The sequence below is a fragment of the Peromyscus eremicus genome, chromosome 12 (assembly GCF_949786415.1).
Source record: "Peromyscus eremicus chromosome 12, PerEre_H2_v1, whole genome shotgun sequence".
NCBI classification, from domain to species: Eukaryota; Metazoa; Chordata; class Mammalia; order Rodentia; family Cricetidae; genus Peromyscus; species Peromyscus eremicus.
Window position 1 is genome coordinate 62334118 of NC_081428.1, and position 19464 is coordinate 62353581.

Sequence of the window (19464 nt, forward strand, 5' to 3'; positions counted from 1 at the left end):
TCGGGGCCAATCCTGGTGCGGCTGTGTCGTCATCATGCGGCGTCGGCTTGTCCGTCGTCCGGCGTGGCCGGTGGGAAGGCGAGTGCGGCGTGCCCCGCGTTCCGGGGAGCTCGGAGGACGATGATTTTCCGGCGGTTGCTGGCTGCCCTGCTGCACAACCCGCAGCTGGTGGAGCGGCTTTCCGAGTCGCGGCCCATCCGGCGGGCGGCGCAGCTCACGGCCTTCGCGCTGCTGCAGCTGCAACTGCGCGGCCACGACGCGGCCCGCCGTCTGCGAGCCCTCGCGGATCAGCCCCCGGGCTCCTTGGGTCGCCGCGTCGTGCGGTTCAAGGACACCTTCACCCAGGAACTCCGCCGCCGCCTCCGGGACCGTCCAGGACCACCCCCAGGTCATCAGAAGGGCCCGGGCGCCAACGCGTAAGCACAGACTGGACTCTCCCGGGCCGAAGTCACGTCCCCTCCTCCCTTCAGTGACCTACACCGACCTCGGTGATCATGAGTTATCTCGGGCACGATGCACGGCTTCGAATCCTGACTCGGATTGTCAACATGCAGATGCCTAAGGTCAAGTGGACCTGTGCGTGCTGGTCCTGTGACTAGGCAGGGCACAGAGGGGAGTCTAGACCAGAACATAGCATGACTGAGAGCCATGGATAAACAACCAGAAAGAACGCCTGCCTTCTACAAGCGGGACTGAAGCTGAATAAATGCTGCTGCATCCGCACTGGTTCAGGAGAATACCAGGGAAGATGGTGGATGGAATGACAACTCTAAAGTTGCCAAAATCTGATTAAATATGTAAGCTGGTGATAAGTCTGTAGGATCTTGCTAATAATAGTTAACACGTTAAGCGTCTGTGTTGATATTTGCTGTTGCATTCTGTGTGGTTTATGACTTAAAACCCCATTCGTGTGAGGAAATGGAGGCCCAAAGTCTTGCAGAGTGAGGTGAGCCCTGGCATGGGACACCAAGGTCTGTGTTCTTGATCAGTCCCTACTCTTTGCAGGATTTACCCTACTCAGGGGCTGCTTTTCCACCACTACTGAGCACTAAAGCCTCTGATACCGTGGCACATGATGCTTGGTTTCCCCTTCTCTATTTTGAGGGTCTGTCTGGGGTACTCGCTATGGTAGCTAACTCAAATGTGATTAGGGAACCCATGCATGTAACCTGCCTTGTCATTTTGAGACTCCTAACTCAGTTTCTAGACCTCTATTTGAGCCCCTCAGTTAACTTAGCATCTAGAAGGCTTGCAGCTATTGGAAAAGCTTTTAAACTGAGTACCAGATTCTGAGCAGTCTGTGTACCCAGTTCCCACTGGGGCAGGCTAAGAAGGCCTCACAACAGCACTAAGAAGGGAGAACATCTGGGTTCTTCATTGTAGGAGCGTGATTTTTTTTTTCTTGGTGCCGGGGGTAGTTCCTACAGCCTTGAGCATGCTAAACAGGAACTCCACCACTGAGCTACATTACCCAGTCTTTGAGAGAATGGCTGGAAAAATCCCTCCACTGCCCTCAAAGGAGCAGAAGAGGCTAGGGAGGTATTTTCTAGAATGGCTTGTTTTGCTTATACCCAAACACTGAGTCCACAGACTCCAAGGTGCCATGAAATAAGACAGAACTACGGTTTCCTAGTTACAGACCCTTGTAGAAATGTGTTTATCAGACTAGGGGACATGCGCTACAGGCTCCAGGGCTGACGCTGACCTCAGGACCCTCCGATCTGTTGTAAGATTGGGTGGTAGGTTGACTGAGTGGAAGGGACTTTCTTAAGATTACAGTTTGTGTGTCACAGACCGGAGACTAGAGCTGAATGGGAGCTACCTGCTGTCCCTACTTGACACTGCCTTTGTTTAGAAAGCCAGATTGGAAATCACAGGATTGTCATGGTAGCAAGAAGTCAGGCATTGTGGGAGGTGGGAGGGGCCACTCGGGGATGTCATCAGCAGTTCATTGTCTTTGGTAAGCAGGTGCTACTCTGTATTTGAAACATGACACAGCAATTGGAAGTGACGGCATGGAAAGAGACATGTGCCAGTGGGTATGCTAGGTTTCTTTGGGGACCTTGGCATTGGGACCGTGACTGGTCAGATCTTTGGTGTCTAAGGGAAAGGGATGTGGGCGCACCTGGAGGAACACCCGTGGCTGTGCCTGGAAGAGACAGCAGGGGGAGTCCTGTTCCAGTGTCCCAGCCCAGCAGCCCATGTTGAAGGTCGAGTGGCACCCTTCTATGGCTGGCTCCTGAGCCATGGCTCCTTTGTCACAACAGGCTTCCCCTCCAGCTCTATGACGTGAAGACTAAGATGGTTCCTCCAAGCCCGGCTGAGCAGAGAGGACAGGGCTGGAGGGTCCTCCAGGGTCAAGTGGGGAAACAAGAGAGTCTCATTCTTGAGAGGAAAACTGCACTTCTCCAGAGCATGCCTGTTGGTCCCGGGAGTTACCACAAAGAGTCGGCAGAGCTGTGGCCCACCAGCCATTTGGCAGGCTGGTTGTCTGCTGAAGTTGTTCAAGGCTTGGCACAGGACCCGGTCCTCAGCGCCACCCATGTCCACCACCTCCACAGGCGATCCCAGGCCGGAGAGGTGTAGGAGGTGCCGGGGAGGCATGTAGGTGTGAGCGAAGAGAAGTGTGTAGTGGGTGGTCGTGCCTGGCAGGACAGGTGCGTGGACTATGTGCTCCAAGTACTTCAGGCCAGGTACCAAACCTCCCTGATGCAGGCAGCCAAAGACGAGAGCCCCTAGAGCATTGAAGAGGACCAGGGTCCCCTTCCAGGGTATAGGGTGGGTTTGTGGACTGCAAAGCAGGACTAGCGGGACTATGAGGGGAATCAGGAATCTGGCCTCTTGGTGGCTGAAGGCAGATAGCAGGAGCAGGGGTGTGAAGTAGAGGAGGAGGAGATAAGATTTGGAGCTAGACCGTGCACCCAGCACCCCCAAGAAGCCCGTCTGCGGGAGCACACGGAGGCAGCTGTGGAGATGCTGCCATGCAGCCCGCAGGGCCTGAGCGTGCAGTACCCCAAAGAGCAGGAAGCCATTGACCGCCAGGTGAGTGAGCCGCGCATGCGTGCCGTGCCTTGCAAGGTTTTGGGGATCCAGGTTGTAGGACAAGAAGTTGACAGGTGTGAGGACAAGGCTACCGGATGTCGAGAGGCTGGAGAAGTACCAGCTGTCCGTGGTTATAAACAGCATTGCAGCAAGAGCAGCCCCTGGCAGGAACGCCAGGGCCTCCTGCATTAGGGCCTTGACGCCAGGTTCCAAGGCCCTGTGAATGCCCCAGAGAGAGAGGGGGGCCAGAGTAAAGGCTAGAAAGGTTGGCCGATTGAAGAAGCCAGCCACCACGATAGCGCCAAGAAGGCAGCTGTGCCACCATGGACCTGGGGTAGGCTTCTCTGATTTGGGACCCCATGCCACATAAGGGGACACCAGCACCAGCAGCCAGGTGAAGAGCAGTCCCTCAATGGTGTTGGAGAAGGTCCTTGTGTAGAAAACCAGGGTGACATAGGACCCCGACAGCAGGCACATGGCATTCCAGCGATCTGCCCCCCACAGTGGGGCCAGATAGTACACAGCCCAGTCCAGGGCAAAGGAGAGGGTAGTGAGGAGGAGTCGGGGCCCCACCAGCAGCATGTAGCCACTCACCAGACCAGGCCAGAGCCCCAGCTCTTCCCAGAGCCTGAGCAACCAGAAGGTAGAGCCAGAGGTCAGCAGTGGGAAGACCACGGTGCGGCAGGAGCTGCTGGGGTAAAACTCCCAGGGCCGTGAAGCCTGCACACCCAGGATGTCCTCTGCAGAGAGAGAGGCGGGCGTGAGCCAGTTCCAAGCTTAGGCTTGGGCTGGGAAGAGTTCTGGCTTGGCACCAGGCTTGCACGGCCCCCTAGTGGACAACCCCCGGGACTGCACAGGGTGGGTTTTACTCATGCTTTGGTAAAGCTACTTCGTGGGAGTCTCAGGTGGCCCGTCTTCTCCTCCTAGCCCTTTAACAGCAGAGAGCCTTCACCTGCATGCAGAGGAGACAGGCAGAGACACAAAGCGGGAAAAGGGTTTTATGTGTCCCAGCTGGTTGAAGGACGAAGGGGCTGTCAGCAACAGTGTGGATGACCTCTAGAAACACTTAGGGTTCCATAAGTGAAGTGAATAAAATTCTGCCAGCAGGAATGAGCTTGGAAGCCACGTGACATATGCCTAGAATTCCAGTACGTGAGAGGCAGAGGCAGGAGGATCAAAAGTTTAAGGTTATTAGTGAGTTTGTGACTAGCCTCTGCCATGCGAGAGAGGAGACTCATTGGAAAAATACAGGAAAGGAGACTGAATTTTCCAACTCACGGTTCAAATCTACCTGTTGAGCCCTGTGGCAGAGTTAGGTCCCCCATGCCATGGTTCTTGTTCTCAAGCTGAGTGTGCTGGTGCACACCTGTAACATTTGGGGGCTGAGTCAGGACTGCTACAAGTTTGAGGCCTTCCTGGACTACACAGTGAGTTTGAGGCGAGCCTTAGCTGTCTAGACAGATGCTATCTCAAAAGGGCAAGAAAAACAAGCCAAGCCAAGTGTCTTTGAACTTTCTCCTTTAGTCTCTTAGCTGGGCACATGGCTGGATATAAAGACTTTATTTCCCAGCTGTTTCTTTAGCTCATGTGGGCATGTGATACATTCTGACCTGTGGGATAGAAGTGTCAAACAGGGTCAGGTGTGTGTGGTGACTCCCAGAAGCCTTGCTAGGAACAGTGCCGTGAGTTTTAAGGGCAAGCCTGAGCTACAGTGTAAGGCCCTGTCTCAAAAAACAACAACAAAAAACTGCCTGCCCATTGTGCACAAAATCCTGGGCTCAATCCCAAGTACAGCGTAAACCAGGCATGGTGACATGATCACAGCACTCTATAAGTGGGGGCCAGAGAATCAGGGGTTCACGGTCATAGGCAGTTCAAAGCCAGCCTGGGCTGCAGGAGACCTTGTGTAGGAGGACCTTTGTTGAGTTTGAGGCCATAATGAGCTCCAGTACAGCCAGGGCTTCGTAGACCATGTCTTAAAAAAGAAAAGAAGGGCCGGGCGGTGGTGGCGCACGCCTTTAATCCCAGCACTCGGGAGGCAGAGGCAGGCGGATTTCTGTGAGTTCGAGGCCAGCCTGGGCTACCAGGAAAGGCGCAAAGCTACGCAGAGAAACCCTGTCTCGAAAAACCAAAAAAAAAAAAAAGAAAAGAAAAGAAGGGCTGGAGAGAGGGCTTAGCAGTTAAGAGCACTGACTGCCCTTCCAGAGGACCTGAGTTCAAGTCCTAGCACCCACATGGTGGCTCACAGCCATCTGTAATGAGATCTGATGCCCTCTTCTGGCATGCAGGCATACATGCAGACAGAGCACTCATACCTAAAAAAAAAAAAATACATAAAGAAGAAAAAAAGAAAAGAAAAAGGGTTTGTATGTGACTACTAAACATGGTCTTAAGGGAGGAGACCCTTCCTCCTGAGCCTACACGAACAACTTTACAACTTTCCCATGTCAGGCAAGCTTCCCTAGCCACTGGGAGAGCCCAGCTCTGAAGTCAGTCCGCTGACAAGTCCAGCAGAACCATCATTCTGAAGGACTTGTTGGCCCAAGCAGGAAAACACGGAAGAGGCTCGTATTTCATAACCATTCTCCAGAAGGTGAGGAAAATGCCCATTCCCCACTTCCAGTTCTAATCCCAGAGAGGCTGCAACTCTGCCTGTTCATTCATCCCCACGTGCGTGTCCTTCCCCACCACATAAGGACCGATGCCCCAATCACATTAGCAGGACATGGGGGTTTTACCTGCCATGACCTCGGGGGACTGGAAGAACTCATCTGGGTGTATGTAGCCAGTCTGGGGGAGGAGACACCACAAGACTCGAAGCAGGCCGAGGCTAACCCAGATCACCCTGGCTGCCATCTTCACATCAGATTGTCAAACACAGGGCTGACAGCCTGGAATGACTTCACGGCTGTCACGGGTGCCACTCTGGAGATCTACATCTGCTGAGAATGACATTTGGTAGTTACTGTAACGGAGACTATACCACAATCTGAAGACATCAACATAAAAATGATAATGATAAGATGTGATTAGTACACATTGTAACCCCAGCATGGGAGAGGTTGACAGGTTGACACAGAAGGATTTCAAATTCCAGGTCAGCCTGGGATACATGGGAAATACTGTCTCAAACAAAACAAAACGGAAAAACAAAGAAGTCAGACATGGTAGTGCACCCAGTAGTCCCAGCACTCAGGCAGACATAGAAAGCTCAGGTGAGAAACCAACAGATTACAATGAAAATGAATGTTAGGGGTGGTTAGAAGTACTTGTTCCTGGGGGGGGGGGGGCCCAGATTGGGTTCTCAGCACTCACATGGTGGCTTATAATCACCTATAACTCCAGTCTCAGAGGGTCCAACTACCTCTTTTTGGTTGTTTCTGTTTTTGTTTTGTGTTTTTCAAGACAGGGTTTCTCTGTGTAGCCCTGACTGTCCTGGAACTCACTCTGTAGACCAGGCTGGCCTCGAACTCACAGAGATCCACCTGCCTCTGCCTCCTGAGTGCTGGGATTAAAGGCGGGCACCACCACCACCCAGTTTCAACAACTTCTGCCCTCCATGGGCATGCACATGGTACACATGCAGGCAAAACATTCATACACGTAAAATAATAAAATATATAAATTTTTAAGAAAATGAAAATTAGGGCCTGGAGAGATGGTTCAGAGGTTAAGAGCACCGGCAGCTCTTCCAGAGGCCCTGTGTTCAATTCCCAGCAACCACATGGTGCCTCACAATCATCTGTAATGAAATCTGGTGCCCTCTTGTGGCGTTCAGACATACATGCAGGCAGAACACTGTAGCCATAATAAATAAATTGAAAAAAGAAAAAAGAAAATGAAAGGGTTAAAATGGCAAGGTTGGTAAACTGAGGAAGATGAATAAGAGGGCTTGTATGAGACAGACCAGGTAGGAAGGGCAAGGCTCTACCCAGCAGGCTCTGGAAGGATCCCAGAAAGTGCCACCCCCAGGAAGAACCCCACCTCCAGGAGCAGGTACAAAACATCACTGTCCTTTCCCTAGTGAATTCTAAGCTTTTGGGATAGTTAACTTTACATATATACATTCTGCAAGAACCCTTGCCTGTTCCATAGTCAGCTTCTCAACTTTATGGCTTGTTGCACCTGTATACGTATTCCTTTAATTGTGTCAGACTGAATTATGGGAAAGGATGGTTTCTAAGAATATCTCCACCTCTTCCAGGAAGCAGTCCCCAAGACAGCCTCAGAGATGGACCATGGAAAGAGCCACGGTATATAAAGCCTTGCAAGTCTCAGCACTGGAGGGCGCGCTTTGCTGTGGATTCCGGGCTGGGTCTGCCTTCCACTCCAGAGTACACCTCCGTTCTTCCTTCTCGCCCGCTGAAGTAAATAAACCCTGACTGCTGGAGCTCTGGGTCCCCACATGAGTTCTTCAGAACTGAGGCTGCCGATGTTGGGATTAGAGGGCATTTGGGAGGGGGGCATCTCTCCATACCCACAATCCAAGTGTGCTGGGTCGTTTTGTGTGTCAACGTGACCCAAGCTGGAGTCATCAGAGAGGAGGGAGCCTGGGGCTGAGGAAATGTCTCCTTGAGATCCAGCTGTAAGGCATTTTCTCATTTAGTCATCAGTGGGGGAGGACCCAGCCCTCATCCCTGGACCATTGGTCCTGGGTGGGATGAGTGGGTCAGGGAAAACAAGCCAGTAAGCAGCACCCCTCCAAGGCCTCTGCATCAGCTCCTGCCTCCGGGATCCTGCCCTGTTTGAGTTCCTGTCCCGACTTCCTTCAGTGATGAACAGTGATGTGAAGGTATAAGCCAAATAAACCTTTTCCTTCCCAACTTGCTTTTTGATCATGATTTTTGTCACAGAAATAGAAACCCTAATTAAGACATCAAGCCAACAGAGGAATCGGGGAAAGACTAGATTTGTCTTCTTCCTCCTCCTCCTTTTTTTTTTTTTTTTTTTTTTTTTTTGAGACAAGGTCTCCCTGTATAGCCAGCCCTGGCTGTGCTGGAACTCACTATGTAGACCAGGCTGGCCTCGAACTCACAGAGATGCCTCTGATTCTGCCTCCCAAGTGGAATTAAAGGAATGTTGGAACACTCTTCAGATCTCCAACTCCATTCAGCTTTGTTGACTGTAACACACATCTTTCTTTCTCTTGGGCTGGTTCCACTCCCTGTTAACAGCTCTCCTCATCAGGTATCCCACGACTCTGGCATCTCTGACATCTTGGGTTCTCCAAGGCAGTCCAGGCTTCGACTTCACAGCTTCACGAAATGGCCTCTCTAGGCCTCCATTCAGGGACGCCCCTGACACATGCCTGGCCTCAGTGGCTTTCCTTAGGCGTGGAGAGAAATTCCACAGTCTGTTTCTTCTATCCTTAACTCTAAAGCCAGAATAATATGGCCGAAGCTGCCAAGTTCTGCTGCTTTCTGGGGCTGGAACATGGTCCCCTCGTTCAATTACGTCTTCACCAGCTCTGTGTCATTTTTGGCTGTCATGGAACTAGCTCTGTAGACCAGACTGGCCTCAAACTCAGAGATCTGCCTGCCTCTGCCTTCCAAGTGCTGGGGTTAAAGGTGTGCGCCCCCGCACTGGGCTCTAAGCTTTTTTAGTGCCCTTTCACAAGAGAAGAGCAGGAGAAAGAGGAAGAGGAGGACCAGGGACACCAACCGGAGGCTTCGATCTCAACGAGTCAGAAAGTAGCCTGCAAGTTTCCACGCCTCTGTCTATTGTAACTGGAAGGATGAGACAGCTGGAGACCAGTGCCCAAACCTCGTCAAACTGAATCCCCAGCCTTGAGGGGGCCTGCTGTGAACATCTGAGGGGCCTGCTGTGAACATCACCTGAGGGTCTACTGTGACCATCTGAGGGTCTACTGTGAACATCTGAGGGTCTACTGTGAACATCTGGGGGTCTACTGTGAACATCTGAGGGCCTACTGTGAACATCTGGGGGTCTACTGTGAACATCTGGGGGTCTACTGTGAACATCATCTGAGGGTCTACTGTGAACATCTGGGGTCTACTGTGAACATCTGGGGGTCTACTGTGAACATCTGGGGGTCTACTGTGAACATCATCTGAGGGTCTACTGTGAACATCTGGGGGTCTACTGTGAACATCTGAGGGTCTACTGTGAACATCTGACGGTCTACTGTGAACATCATCTGAGGGTCTACTGTGAACATCTGGGGGTCTACTGTGAACATCATCTGAGGGTCTACTGTGAACATCATCTGAGGGTCTACTGTGAACATCTGAGGGTCTACTGTGAACATCTGAGGGTCTACTGTGAACATCTGGGGGTCTACTGTGAACATCTGAGGGCCTATTGTGAACATCTGGGGGTCTACTATGAACATCTGGGGGTCTACTGTGAACATCATCTGAGGGTCTACTGTGAACATCTGGGGGTCTACTGTGAACATCATCTGAGGGTCTACTGTGAACATCTGGGGTCTACTGTGAACATCTGAGGGTCTACTGTGAACATCTGAGGGTCTACTGTGAACATCATCTGAGGGTCTACTGTGAACATCTGGGGGTCTACTGTGAACATCTGAGGGTCTACTGTGAACATCTGAGGGGGCCTGCTGTGAACATCATCTGAGGGTCTACTGTGAACATCTGGGGGCCTGCTGTGAACATCTGAGGGTCTACTGTGAACATGTAAGGGTCTACTGTGAACATCATCTGAGGGTCTACTGTGAACATCATCTGAGGGTCTACTGTGAACATCTGAGGGTCTACTGTGAACATCTGGGGGTCTACCGTGAACATCTGGGGGTCTACTGTGAACATCATCTGAGGGTCTACTGTGAACATCATCTGAGAGTCTACTGTGAACATCTGGGGGTCTACTGTGAACATCTGGGGGTCTGCTGTGAACATCTGAGGGGCCTGCTGTGAACATCTGGGGGCCTGCTGTGAGTGTGGTGAACATCAACTGCAGAGGAATGGGATCCCAAACGTGGGAAACTGAGGGAAACGAGAGACAGACATGGTCGTGAGCTGCCTTTGCTGGTACTCTCCTCTGAGTATACCGGCTTTGGGTTTTTTGTTTGTTTGTTTGTTTGTTTGTTTGTTTGTTTTGAGACAGGGTCTCACTATGCGTCCCTGGCTGGCCTGAAACTTGCTGTGTGGTTCCATCTGGCCACACACCTCCGCTCTGGTGATGGTCTCTTCACAGCAAGGAAACCTGAAGACAGGTAGGGTCTTGATATGTAGTTCAGGCTGGGCTGGCCTTGAACTCATAGTCTTCCTGCCTTGTCCTCTGGAGTGCTGGGTTATAGTCATTATTATATTAGTCAGGGTTTTCTGGAGTCACAGAACTTATAGAATGAACCTCTCTCTCTCTCTCTCTATATATATATATATATATATATATATATATATATATATGTGTGTGTGTGTGTGTGTGTGTGTGTGTGTGTGTGTGTGTGTGTGTGTAGGTATGCTGCAAGCCGCAGGAAAATGTAATGGACTCCAGCTACTATCACAAAAGCTACTACTCGGAAAGGTCAAGGACTTTTCTGAAGGTCAAGCCATGGCTTAAGAAGTCTTGGTGATATTTTAGCTTTTGTGTATATATTAGCTGGTTCCTACAATGGTTTTCTTGTATGCTATGCGTGCTTCCAAGAACTCCTAACAGTGTATTTATCTAAAATACCTATCAAGCATCTCCTGAACTAAGGTAACAATAGGTCAGGCAGTTAGCTTTATTTCTTGTGCAATTTAACTTCTTACCTAACCACCTCTAGGAATGTAGATTGAGCGCATAGATCCCCTTGTTGATATACCAACCAATATTAGCTCTCAGCTGACCTCCTCCTTTAACCACTCCCTTTTGGGTTGTAAAAGAAAGTCTGACAGTCACTGTCTGAGGACAATTCTTACCTGCCTTTATGACCCTATAGGAATTCAAGCTTGGTGACCTGGCTGGAGGCGGAGGATTGCTATTGCTTGGTTTACAACTGAATACCTCAGAGACTTGGGGAGAACTGAGAGGGATAAGGAGACTTAGAGGAGGATTTTGACGAGAAAACTTGAGGACCAGACGGAGGGGAGAAAAGAGAATGGAAGAACTAGATGGGTAAGAACTGGTGAGGAATGAACTAGATGGGAAGAACTAGGTTGAAGGGCTAGAAGAGAGTACTAGAGGAATGAGATGGAAGATGAGGAAGAGCCAGATGGGGAAGAACAAGATGAGAGAGAAGGAGATGGGAGAGGAGCTAAGATGGGAAAGAACTAGATGGATGAGAACCTAGATGAGGTAAAAGTAAGATGAGAGAATTAAGATAGGACTTAGAGGGGATAGCAGATAAATGTGGAGAGAAATCAGGAAAGAAAGGAGCTAGGCATGAGAGCAGGACAGAGGCTGTGTAGAGAGAGAACCATCACAGAAAAGTGTATGGACTAAAGGGTTTCGTGTACATAGATTCATTTCATATCATCAAAGATTATCAGCTGGTTGTAGATTCTTCCTGGACCCTGGGAGAGGACTATCAAGGGGCAGGACCCCCATAGTCTACATTATATGTATATATAAATATAAATATATATATACACACACACACACACACATATGTATATATACAAAACACACACACACACACACATAATTGGAATGACTTCCTGGCTGAGTCCAACAATGGCTAGCTGTGAACTGAAAGTTCAAAAATGTGTGTGTGTATATATATATGGGAATTTATTGGCATGACTTACAGGCTGAGTCCAACAATGGCTAGCTGTGAATGGAAAGTCTAAGAATCCAGTAGTTGCTCAGTCCCACGAGGCTGGGTGTCTCAGCTGGTCTTCTGTATGTGCTGGAATCCCGAAGAAGTCGGCTCCAATGCCAGTGAAGGAATGGATGTGCTGACAAGGTGAGGGCAAGCAGAAGAGTGAACCCTTCCTTCTTCCCTTGTCCTTACATAGGCTTCCAGCAGAGGGTGCGGCCTTCCAGCCTCAAAGTCCGGATCATAAATGTGTCCTCCATTTCTGGATTGTAGTTCATTCCAGATATAGTCAAGTTGACAACAAGAACAGCCACCACGGTCATTATGGCCTTTAAACCTACTCAGCCAAGAGAGCCCTTCCCCCAAATCCCACAGCCCATTCAGAGAACTCACCCTTAAGTTTCTGCCCCGCTGCAGGGCTTGGTAGCACACACCTGTCATTCCAGGTACTTGGAAGGCCGAGGCAGGAGGATTGTATATTTGAGGCCAGCCTGGTCTACACAATAAGTTCTGGGTAACCCTGGGCAACTTATGAAGACCCTGTCTCCAACCAAATGGGTTTTTAAGGGCCTGGGGTGTAGCTTGATGAGAGAACACTTGCCCAGCAGGCACAAGACCCCAGGTTTAACCCCAGAACTGCAAAGTTCCGTTCTTCCAGCCCCACTGTCCCCAGATCCGCCCTACGTCAGAGAACCACAATAGTGAATGTACCTTCAGACTCATTGTGAGGGACCTCACTAAAAGGGACTGGCTGGACACATCTGGATCTGTAGGACAGGCCACTGGGTGCAATTCTGTGGCAGAGCTAAAGCTGAAGTTCACGGAGGGAACTGATTGCTCTGTCTTTGTTTTGTTTTGTTTTGTTTTGTTTTGTTTTGTTTTGTTTTGTTTTTAATTTTATGTGCATTGGTATTTTGCTGTGGGTGTCAGGTCTCCTGGAACTGGAGTTACAGACAGTTGTGAGCTGCCATGTGGGTGCTGAGAATTGAACTCAGGTCCTCTGGAAGAGCAGCCAGTGCTCTCAACTGCTGGGTCATCATTCCACCCCCTCTTCTTTGTTTTTTGAGACAAGCCCCTATTATGTAGCTCAGACTGTCGCTGAAGTCACTGTGTTGCCTAGGCTATTCTTGAACTCTTGATCTTCCTGCCTCAGCCTTCTGAGTGCTGGAGTCAAGGCAGGCGTGAATCAGCTCTTGATGACTTTTAAACTTCTGTTCTTGATTCACATGCTCCAAATCTTTACCTCTCTAGACTGTAGGTGGCAGGTCCATTTTGTCTCCCATACCCCTAACTATTAAAAAAAGAGCTGTATCTGCTAAGCCCTGTTTAAGAAGATTTATTTTCATAATTTAATAATGTGCACATATGTATGTCTGTGCAGGGGCTGGCAGAGTCCAGAAGAGGGCATTGGACCCTTGAGCTGGAGTTACAGGCGGTTATGAGCCTCCCAATGTGAGTGCTGGGAAGTAAACTCAGGTCCTCTGGAAGGGCAGCCAGTGAAGGAGGCTGTGGAGGCAGAGGCAGGAGGATCAGGAGTTCAAAGTCCAGGGCCAGCCTGGGTTACAGTGTCTCAAAAAAAAAAAAAAAAAAAAAAAAAAAAAAAAGCTGAACAAAACAAATACAAAGAATGAGAGTGAAACAAGATTTTCAAAGAAACCGAAACTCGAAGATCATCAAATGCAGACCTTTGGCCAGGCGGTGGTTGCATACACCTTTAATCACAGCACTGGGGAGGCCGAGCCAGACGGATCTCTGTGAGTTCGAGGCCAGCCTGGTCTACAGAGCGAGATCCAGGAAAGGCTCCAAAACTACACAGAGAAACCCTGTCTGGAAAAACAAAAACAAAACCAACCAACCAAACAAACAAAAAACAAAAAAGCAGACCTCTGGCTGATTCTAAAGGGTCTGTATCAGACAGATGGAAAAACAAATTTCAAACACATCTGGGACAGAAGTAAAATACAATGATGCTGGACAGTAGCTGAGAGACATCTGGAAAACAGAGGTCAAGTGAGGACCGTCCCTTCCCACTAGGACCATCCTTCCTGTTCCTGGTGTCAGGGGACTGTTCTGAAGGGACAGTGCACGGTCATCGGCAGCTGGCTGTGGGGACGGAGGCAGCTCTGATGGTTTGCCAGTGACTTTGTGATCTTTGACCCCAAAGAAAGCACTGTAGTCTTGACTGTAATGGTGCCGGGGGAGGGGGTGTCCGCTAAGTCCACCCTCTCCTGTAGGAGACAGGGAACGTGGCTCCCCCGGCTCTGTGGTATTCTAGGAGTTATTTCAGGAGATGCAGCCAAGAGCTTGGTCATCTCCTGTGAGTGGCAGTCCCCCACATTCACCTCCTTTATAACTGAAGTACGTCGTTGCTGGCAAACAACATCAGCAATGAGAACTCAGAGTTACGCTGTACTGCCAGGATCTGCCGCTGCATCTAAGGATCCTCTGCTGGTGGCAAGGTGGCTGAACCAGTTTCGCCATCCCGTGCAGACCAGACCACGTGGAAAAGAGCCTGTGCTGTGCTGGAGGCTGTCTCCACCCCGCTACCCCTTTTGTTGTTTTGTTTTGGCGGGGTCTCACTATACAGTCCTGACTGGCCTGGAACTCGCTCTGTAGACCAGGCTGGCCTCGAACTCACAGAGATCCTCCTGCCTCTGCCTCCCGAGTGCTGGGATTAAAGGTGTGGGCTACCTTGCCCAGCAAGACCATCTCCTTTTTAAAATAGCTTCATTGGGATGTAGTTAATATACCATACAAAATCACCTACATAAAATGGCTTTTAGAATATTCACATAGGTATAACCACAATGGGTAAGCTGTCAGCTTGGCCCAAGCTAGAGTCATTAGGGAGAAAGGAGCCTCAGTTGAGGAAATGCCTCCCTGAGATCCAGCTGTAAGGCATTTTCCCAATTAGTGATCAATGGGGGAGGGCCCAGCCCATGGTAGGTGGTGCCATCCCTGGGCTGGTGGTCCTGGGTTCTATAAGAAAGCAGTTTGAGCAAGCCATGTGAAACAAGTCAGTAAATAGCATCCCTCCATGGCCTCTATCAGCTCCTGCCTCTAGGTTCTGGCCCTGCCTGAGTTCCTGTTTTGACTTCCTTTGGTAATGAACAGCAATATGGAAATGTAAGATGGATAAACCCTTTCCTTCCCAATTTGCTTTTTGGTTATGGTGTTTCATCACAGCAATAGAAACCCTAACTAAGACATACAATTTTTAGCTTTATTTTAACTTTACATGTATTGGTGTTTTCCCGCATGTGTGTCTATGTACCATGAACATGTAATGCCCTTGGAGGCCAGACGAGGGCATAGGATCTCCCTGAACCGGAGTTACAGACAATTGTGAGCTGCCGTGTGGTTGCTGGGAATTACACCCAGGTCCTCTGGAAGAGCAGCCAGTGCTCTTAACTGCTGAGGCACCCCTCTGTCTCCAAACCATGGTCTTAAAAATGATCTCTTTTATGTTTGTTTTGGAAGATGGTGTTTCACTATAGTGTCCAGGCTGGGCTCGCAACTCCTGCTTCAGCTCTCTAGCTAGCCGGGAATACAGGTACATGCCACCATGCCCTGCTCACTGTTTCAGTTTATTCTCACATTGTTTAACCCTGTTATCATCCCCTCCTCCCTTTAAAAACCATGTATGGGGGTTTAGCTTGCATGTGTCTATGCACCATGAGCATGCAGTGCCCATGGAGGCCAGAAAAGAGTGTGCACCATGTGCATGCATGCAGTGCCCATGGAGGCCAGAAAAGAGTGTGCACCATGTGCGTGCATGCAGTGCCCATGGAGACCAGAAAAGAGCGCAGGATCTCCCGCAGCTGGAGTTAATGGAGAGCTGTGAGCCACCACCGGGTGCCGCTGTACTTAGGCAGTTGTCTGGTTTCATTGCTGTGCTGGGCTGGGATTCCCCCAAGGCTTATGATCTACTGGGATCCAACTTAGAGCCCCCAGGGTCCTCTGCAAGAGCAACAGACACAAGTGTCCTCAACCACTGAGCCCTCTCTGCAGCCGCGTTATTCCTTATAGAGAAACCACGGTCTTTTGGCCTGAGCTCCAACAGAACCGTTAAAGTGGTGAAACCAGGACTTGGGCCACATCTGGCTGACTCCACAGGCCCTGGCACTCAGCCTGCAGCTTTCTGTACTTCCCTTGAGCACAGCCAGCTCAACAGAGCCTCATCTTCCCCAAGCGAGTCAACGCGGGCTCCTTCCCTTCTTCACCCCTCACTCCGCCGTACCAATGTTGCTTTAATGATTCCTCTACCGTAGTTCCTCATCCCCACTACCACTGTCTGAATCCAGGTGTGCTATGTCCTTGTACACGTAGCCCGGCATTCCTCAGCCCTGGAGATGGCTATGCAGGGCTTTGGGTGGCTGAAGCCCTACTGTGTGTGGGTGGCCTGGAGCTGGACTCAGCCTTCTCCTTCACTGCATGGCACACAGGCTTGTGTAAGGAGAAAGAGGTTGAGAGGAGCTGAAGCAGACACTGTCCACCTCTTTGCCCTCACTTTCTGCTCCCTCTCTCCTGGCTGTGTACTCCTTCCAACTGCAGCTAGAGACCAGATCTCTATGGGACCCTCATGGGAAGCTCAGGGGTTGGGCACAGTCCACAGCCTAGATTGCTTCCTGGAGAGCTCTTTTAGGTGGAAATGGTGCTCCAGCCACACTATTATTATTATTATTATTATTATTATTATTATTATTATTATTTTTTTTTTTTTTTTTTTTTACAGCTTCTCTATTCTGAGACATTTCGCAAAGCTTTTTTGCTTACTGCTGCTGCCGTTGCTCGTTATACTGATAACATGGAGCATAAAAGCAGCTGTGGCATCGGCAGCTTGGGGTTCAAGTCCCTACCGAGTCACTTGCTGGTGGTAAAACAGCATTCAGTCTCAAAACCCCAATTTATATCTCGGCTGTGAATGAGTGCCTACCTTAGCATTGTGGAGAAAAGAAAAAAAGATAAAATAAGGCAGGGGTAACAAGCAGTTGATTTCGGATCCGTTTTGTTTCAACTCTGTTAGCCGGCTTGCAAAGCTCCCGGTGCGGAATCCTGCACTTGCCAATCGCCTGGTCATTTCTTTGCCCTACTGGGCTGAGATTCTTCCGAGGTGAGGATCCGCTGGGCTTCAACTTAGACCTAGTCCAGAGTCCAGTTTAGGTGGACCCACTGAGGACATCTGTCAAGAATAACAGGAGGTCCCCAGGAGGAGGTGGCAAGATGGGGGGCACTGACCACAGGTGCCAGAATCTCGAGACCCAGAGCACACCCCCAGCGGCTCCCCCAGGTCCACACCAGGTTACAGAAGCGGGCTTGGTGTCTCCCGCAGACATCCTAGGGGCGGAGTCAACGCGGGGGCGGGGGGCGCTGGCAAATCTCACCCAACCCGGGTTAGTCTGCTGGTTCACGCAACTGAACACAAACACCTGCCCCGAGCTCGGGTCCAAATCCTGCGTCTTCCGTCTCCCGAAGCCCCCTGGCTGTGAGTCTCCCAGAGAGCAGGGGACATGTTGAGTTAAAGAGGGCGCTCCCAGGACGTGGAGATGAGACTGTGGGGCGACAGAGTGGGTGCGATGACCAAGAAGATGGGGACTACCAGCGCGTCAAGGTGCGGGGCAGGCAGCAGGGAGAGACCATGTTGGTGGCAGGGGTACAGCAAGCGGGGACCACAGCGCCGGGCACGGAGTCGGGGTGGGTGGGGAGGGGGGAGGGGGGCTGAGGAAGAGGTCACCATTTGTGGGACCGGAGAAGGGATGAAGCAAGAGACTGCCCGCCGAGTCAGAGACCTGGGTCCGCTTCCTGGTACCTGGTGTTTCTCTGATGCCCAGTGTGTGTGCAGCACCGTACCGGCTCTGGGGGCTGCAATTATGTGTGGCTCGGTTCGAGGAAAGTCCCTCCCTTCACACTGAATCTTCCTGACATAGCTGCTGGGTTCTTGCTAATGGGAGGGGCGGAGGTCCTTAGGATGGATCCTCCTGGATCCAGCGTTTGGAGGAAATTTTAACACCGTGGGAGAAGGGCCCCAGCGCGATCACCCAGTGCTCCTGTTCCTTCAAGGCTAAGAACTCGCTCAGTCTCCAGGATCCATGTCAGACACAGAAGGAGAATGACTCTCCTAAGTCCATTTTCCTGTTGGCTGACATTTCGTTCACCCTCACCTTGAACCTGAGGCTGCACTGAGCTCTGCAGGGGTCTCTGCCTCTAAAGCCGCCTTCTTTAGGTTGCCAGAAGGGACAGTTTGCTCTTTGACATGGAACACAACAGTCAGTCTGCGTTAAACACATCAGGAGAGTGGAAGAGAGCGAGGCGGCCCCATCGACTGGGCATCCCATTTAACTATCCACACCCTCGCAGCTCCAGACCGTAAAATGGGAACTCCACTTTGTACTAGGAAAATTCAAGGCCCTGACCATCTTGACAGTGCTTCTCAATGGTTTGAGGTAAAGGTGTCTGGAAGAGATGCGTGACATTTGAGGACAGGGGAAGGATGTCCTCTTCACCGAAAGCAGCAACTGTCCCTGCCATGATGACTGTGTTTTAAAGACCTCCATGACCACCACGAGGAAAGCTTGGCGCTGGCCTACAGGGTTCCCCCTTTCCCTTGTCCTTCCCCCCAAGGGACTCCTGGGTCCCATTCTCTCAGCGGGAAAAGCAGGCTTGGCTTGATTTTCCTCGCTAAAATTAGGGGAAATCTCTGGGTGCACACAGACGTCTTTCTCCACACTTGGCAGCGTATTTAAGTTTCAGTTCCACAGAGACCTTGCTGCTGTGTTATATAAAAGTGGGGACGTTGAGACTCAGTATGACTGTGAAACCACCCCGGAACCCCGGCTCCCCAGACAAGTCTGGTAACAGGAGAGGACACATACCTAGCTAGGCCTCTCTGGGCCCTAAGCCAGTGCTCTAAAATGGAAAGCACCCTGAGCCTCCCTTTCCAGGAAAATGTCATCCTGAGTCCCCTGTTGTCCCCTAGGTTCCTGGCCGGTCAGTGCTCTCACAGCCTGCAGAGCCCTTTGGGGGAAAGCTGCGGGTGAGCTTGCTGGTTCCCCTGCTGGTCTGTGGGCTGCAAGCAAAGACCAGGGTGGACCCGGTTGCCTGCCCCATTGCGCCCTCATCCCGTCCCCAGCCACTCTTCCCAGGCCGGGACTGACTCACCCACGCGCTGCCTCGGGGCTGCACCTGCCGCGCTGGCTACCAGGGTCACCCGGAGCGAGGGCCTGCACCCGAGGAGGCCCTAAGGCCCTGCGCCTGCGGGACAGAGGACCGCGGGGCGGGGTGGGGCGATGGCCTTCCCTCTCCACAGCCGGCTCTGGACTTCCACCAGGGAATTAGGCCAAGAGAGCAGGCAGAACTCGCTAGGCGGGGCGGAGAAGGATGGGGACAATTGTGCGTTCCCCCACCCCCAGTCCCGCAGTCTGCAGTGGTCGCGGTGGGGACTCCTGAGGGACTGATCCCACTTTGCCTGGGCTGTGAGTGCGTTCTATCAGCAGCCCCTCCTCGTCAACCTGTGCCCGATAAGCTTCCTTTTTTAGTGCTAGCATGGTTACGCCAGAGCGTTTCTCGCCGTACATTCTGTTTGGCTTGTTTTGAGACAGGGTCTCGGTGGCCTCGAACTCGCCATCCCTCCTGCTCACCCTCCCGAGAGCTGGATTACAGGCGTGCGCCGCCACACCAGCTTTCGGTCACATTTCTTT

General features: G+C 51.1%; 2 protein-coding genes across 4 annotated transcripts; one reads left to right on the forward strand and one right to left on the reverse strand.

The window, feature by feature from the left end:
- Nucleotides 1–29: 29 nt before the first annotated feature.
- Ncbp2as2 (NCBP2 antisense 2 (head to head)) lies at nt 30–812 on the forward strand. Its single transcript, XM_059277512.1, has one exon. It carries the CDS (start codon nt 121–123, stop codon nt 418–420), a length of 300 nt encoding a protein of 99 aa, XP_059133495.1. The 5' UTR covers nt 30–120; the 3' UTR covers nt 421–812.
- Nucleotides 348–19050, reverse strand: Pigz (phosphatidylinositol glycan anchor biosynthesis class Z). Of its 3 annotated transcripts, XM_059277507.1 has the most exons (4): nt 18926–19050; nt 5781–5981; nt 4334–4408; nt 348–3782 (listed from the first exon to the last, which is right to left on the reverse strand). In XM_059277507.1, exons 2-4 carry the CDS (start codon nt 5896–5898, stop codon nt 2227–2229), a joined length of 1749 nt encoding a protein of 582 aa, XP_059133490.1. In that variant the 5' UTR covers nt 5899–5981; nt 18926–19050; the 3' UTR covers nt 348–2226. The 3 variants fall into 3 exon arrangements, with proteins under 3 accessions (XP_059133490.1, XP_059133492.1, XP_059133491.1); XM_059277509.1 differs by lacking the exon at nt 4334–4408; XM_059277508.1 differs by lacking the exon at nt 18926–19050 and having other exon boundaries at nt 5781–6194.
- Between the last annotated feature and the right edge of the window lie 414 nt (nt 19051–19464).

Excerpts from the sequence above, each read along its gene's own strand:
- Ncbp2as2 (XM_059277512.1), top strand. The coding sequence starts at position 121 with ATGATTTTCCGGCGGTTGCTGGCTGCCCTGCTGCACAACCCGCAGCTG.
- Pigz (XM_059277507.1), bottom strand. The coding sequence starts at position 5,898 with ATGGCAGCCAGGGTGATCTGGGTTAGCCTCGGCCTGCTTCGAGTCTTG. Across the intron at positions 4,409-5,780 it reads GTCCCCCGAGGTCATGGCAG|GTGTGCACCAGCACACTCAG; the intron begins GTAAAACCCCCA and ends CAAATGTTACAG. Across the intron at positions 3,783-4,333 it reads TCTGCCACAGGGCTCAACAG|AGGACATCCTGGGTGTGCAG; the intron begins GTAGATTTGAAC and ends CTCTCTCTGCAG.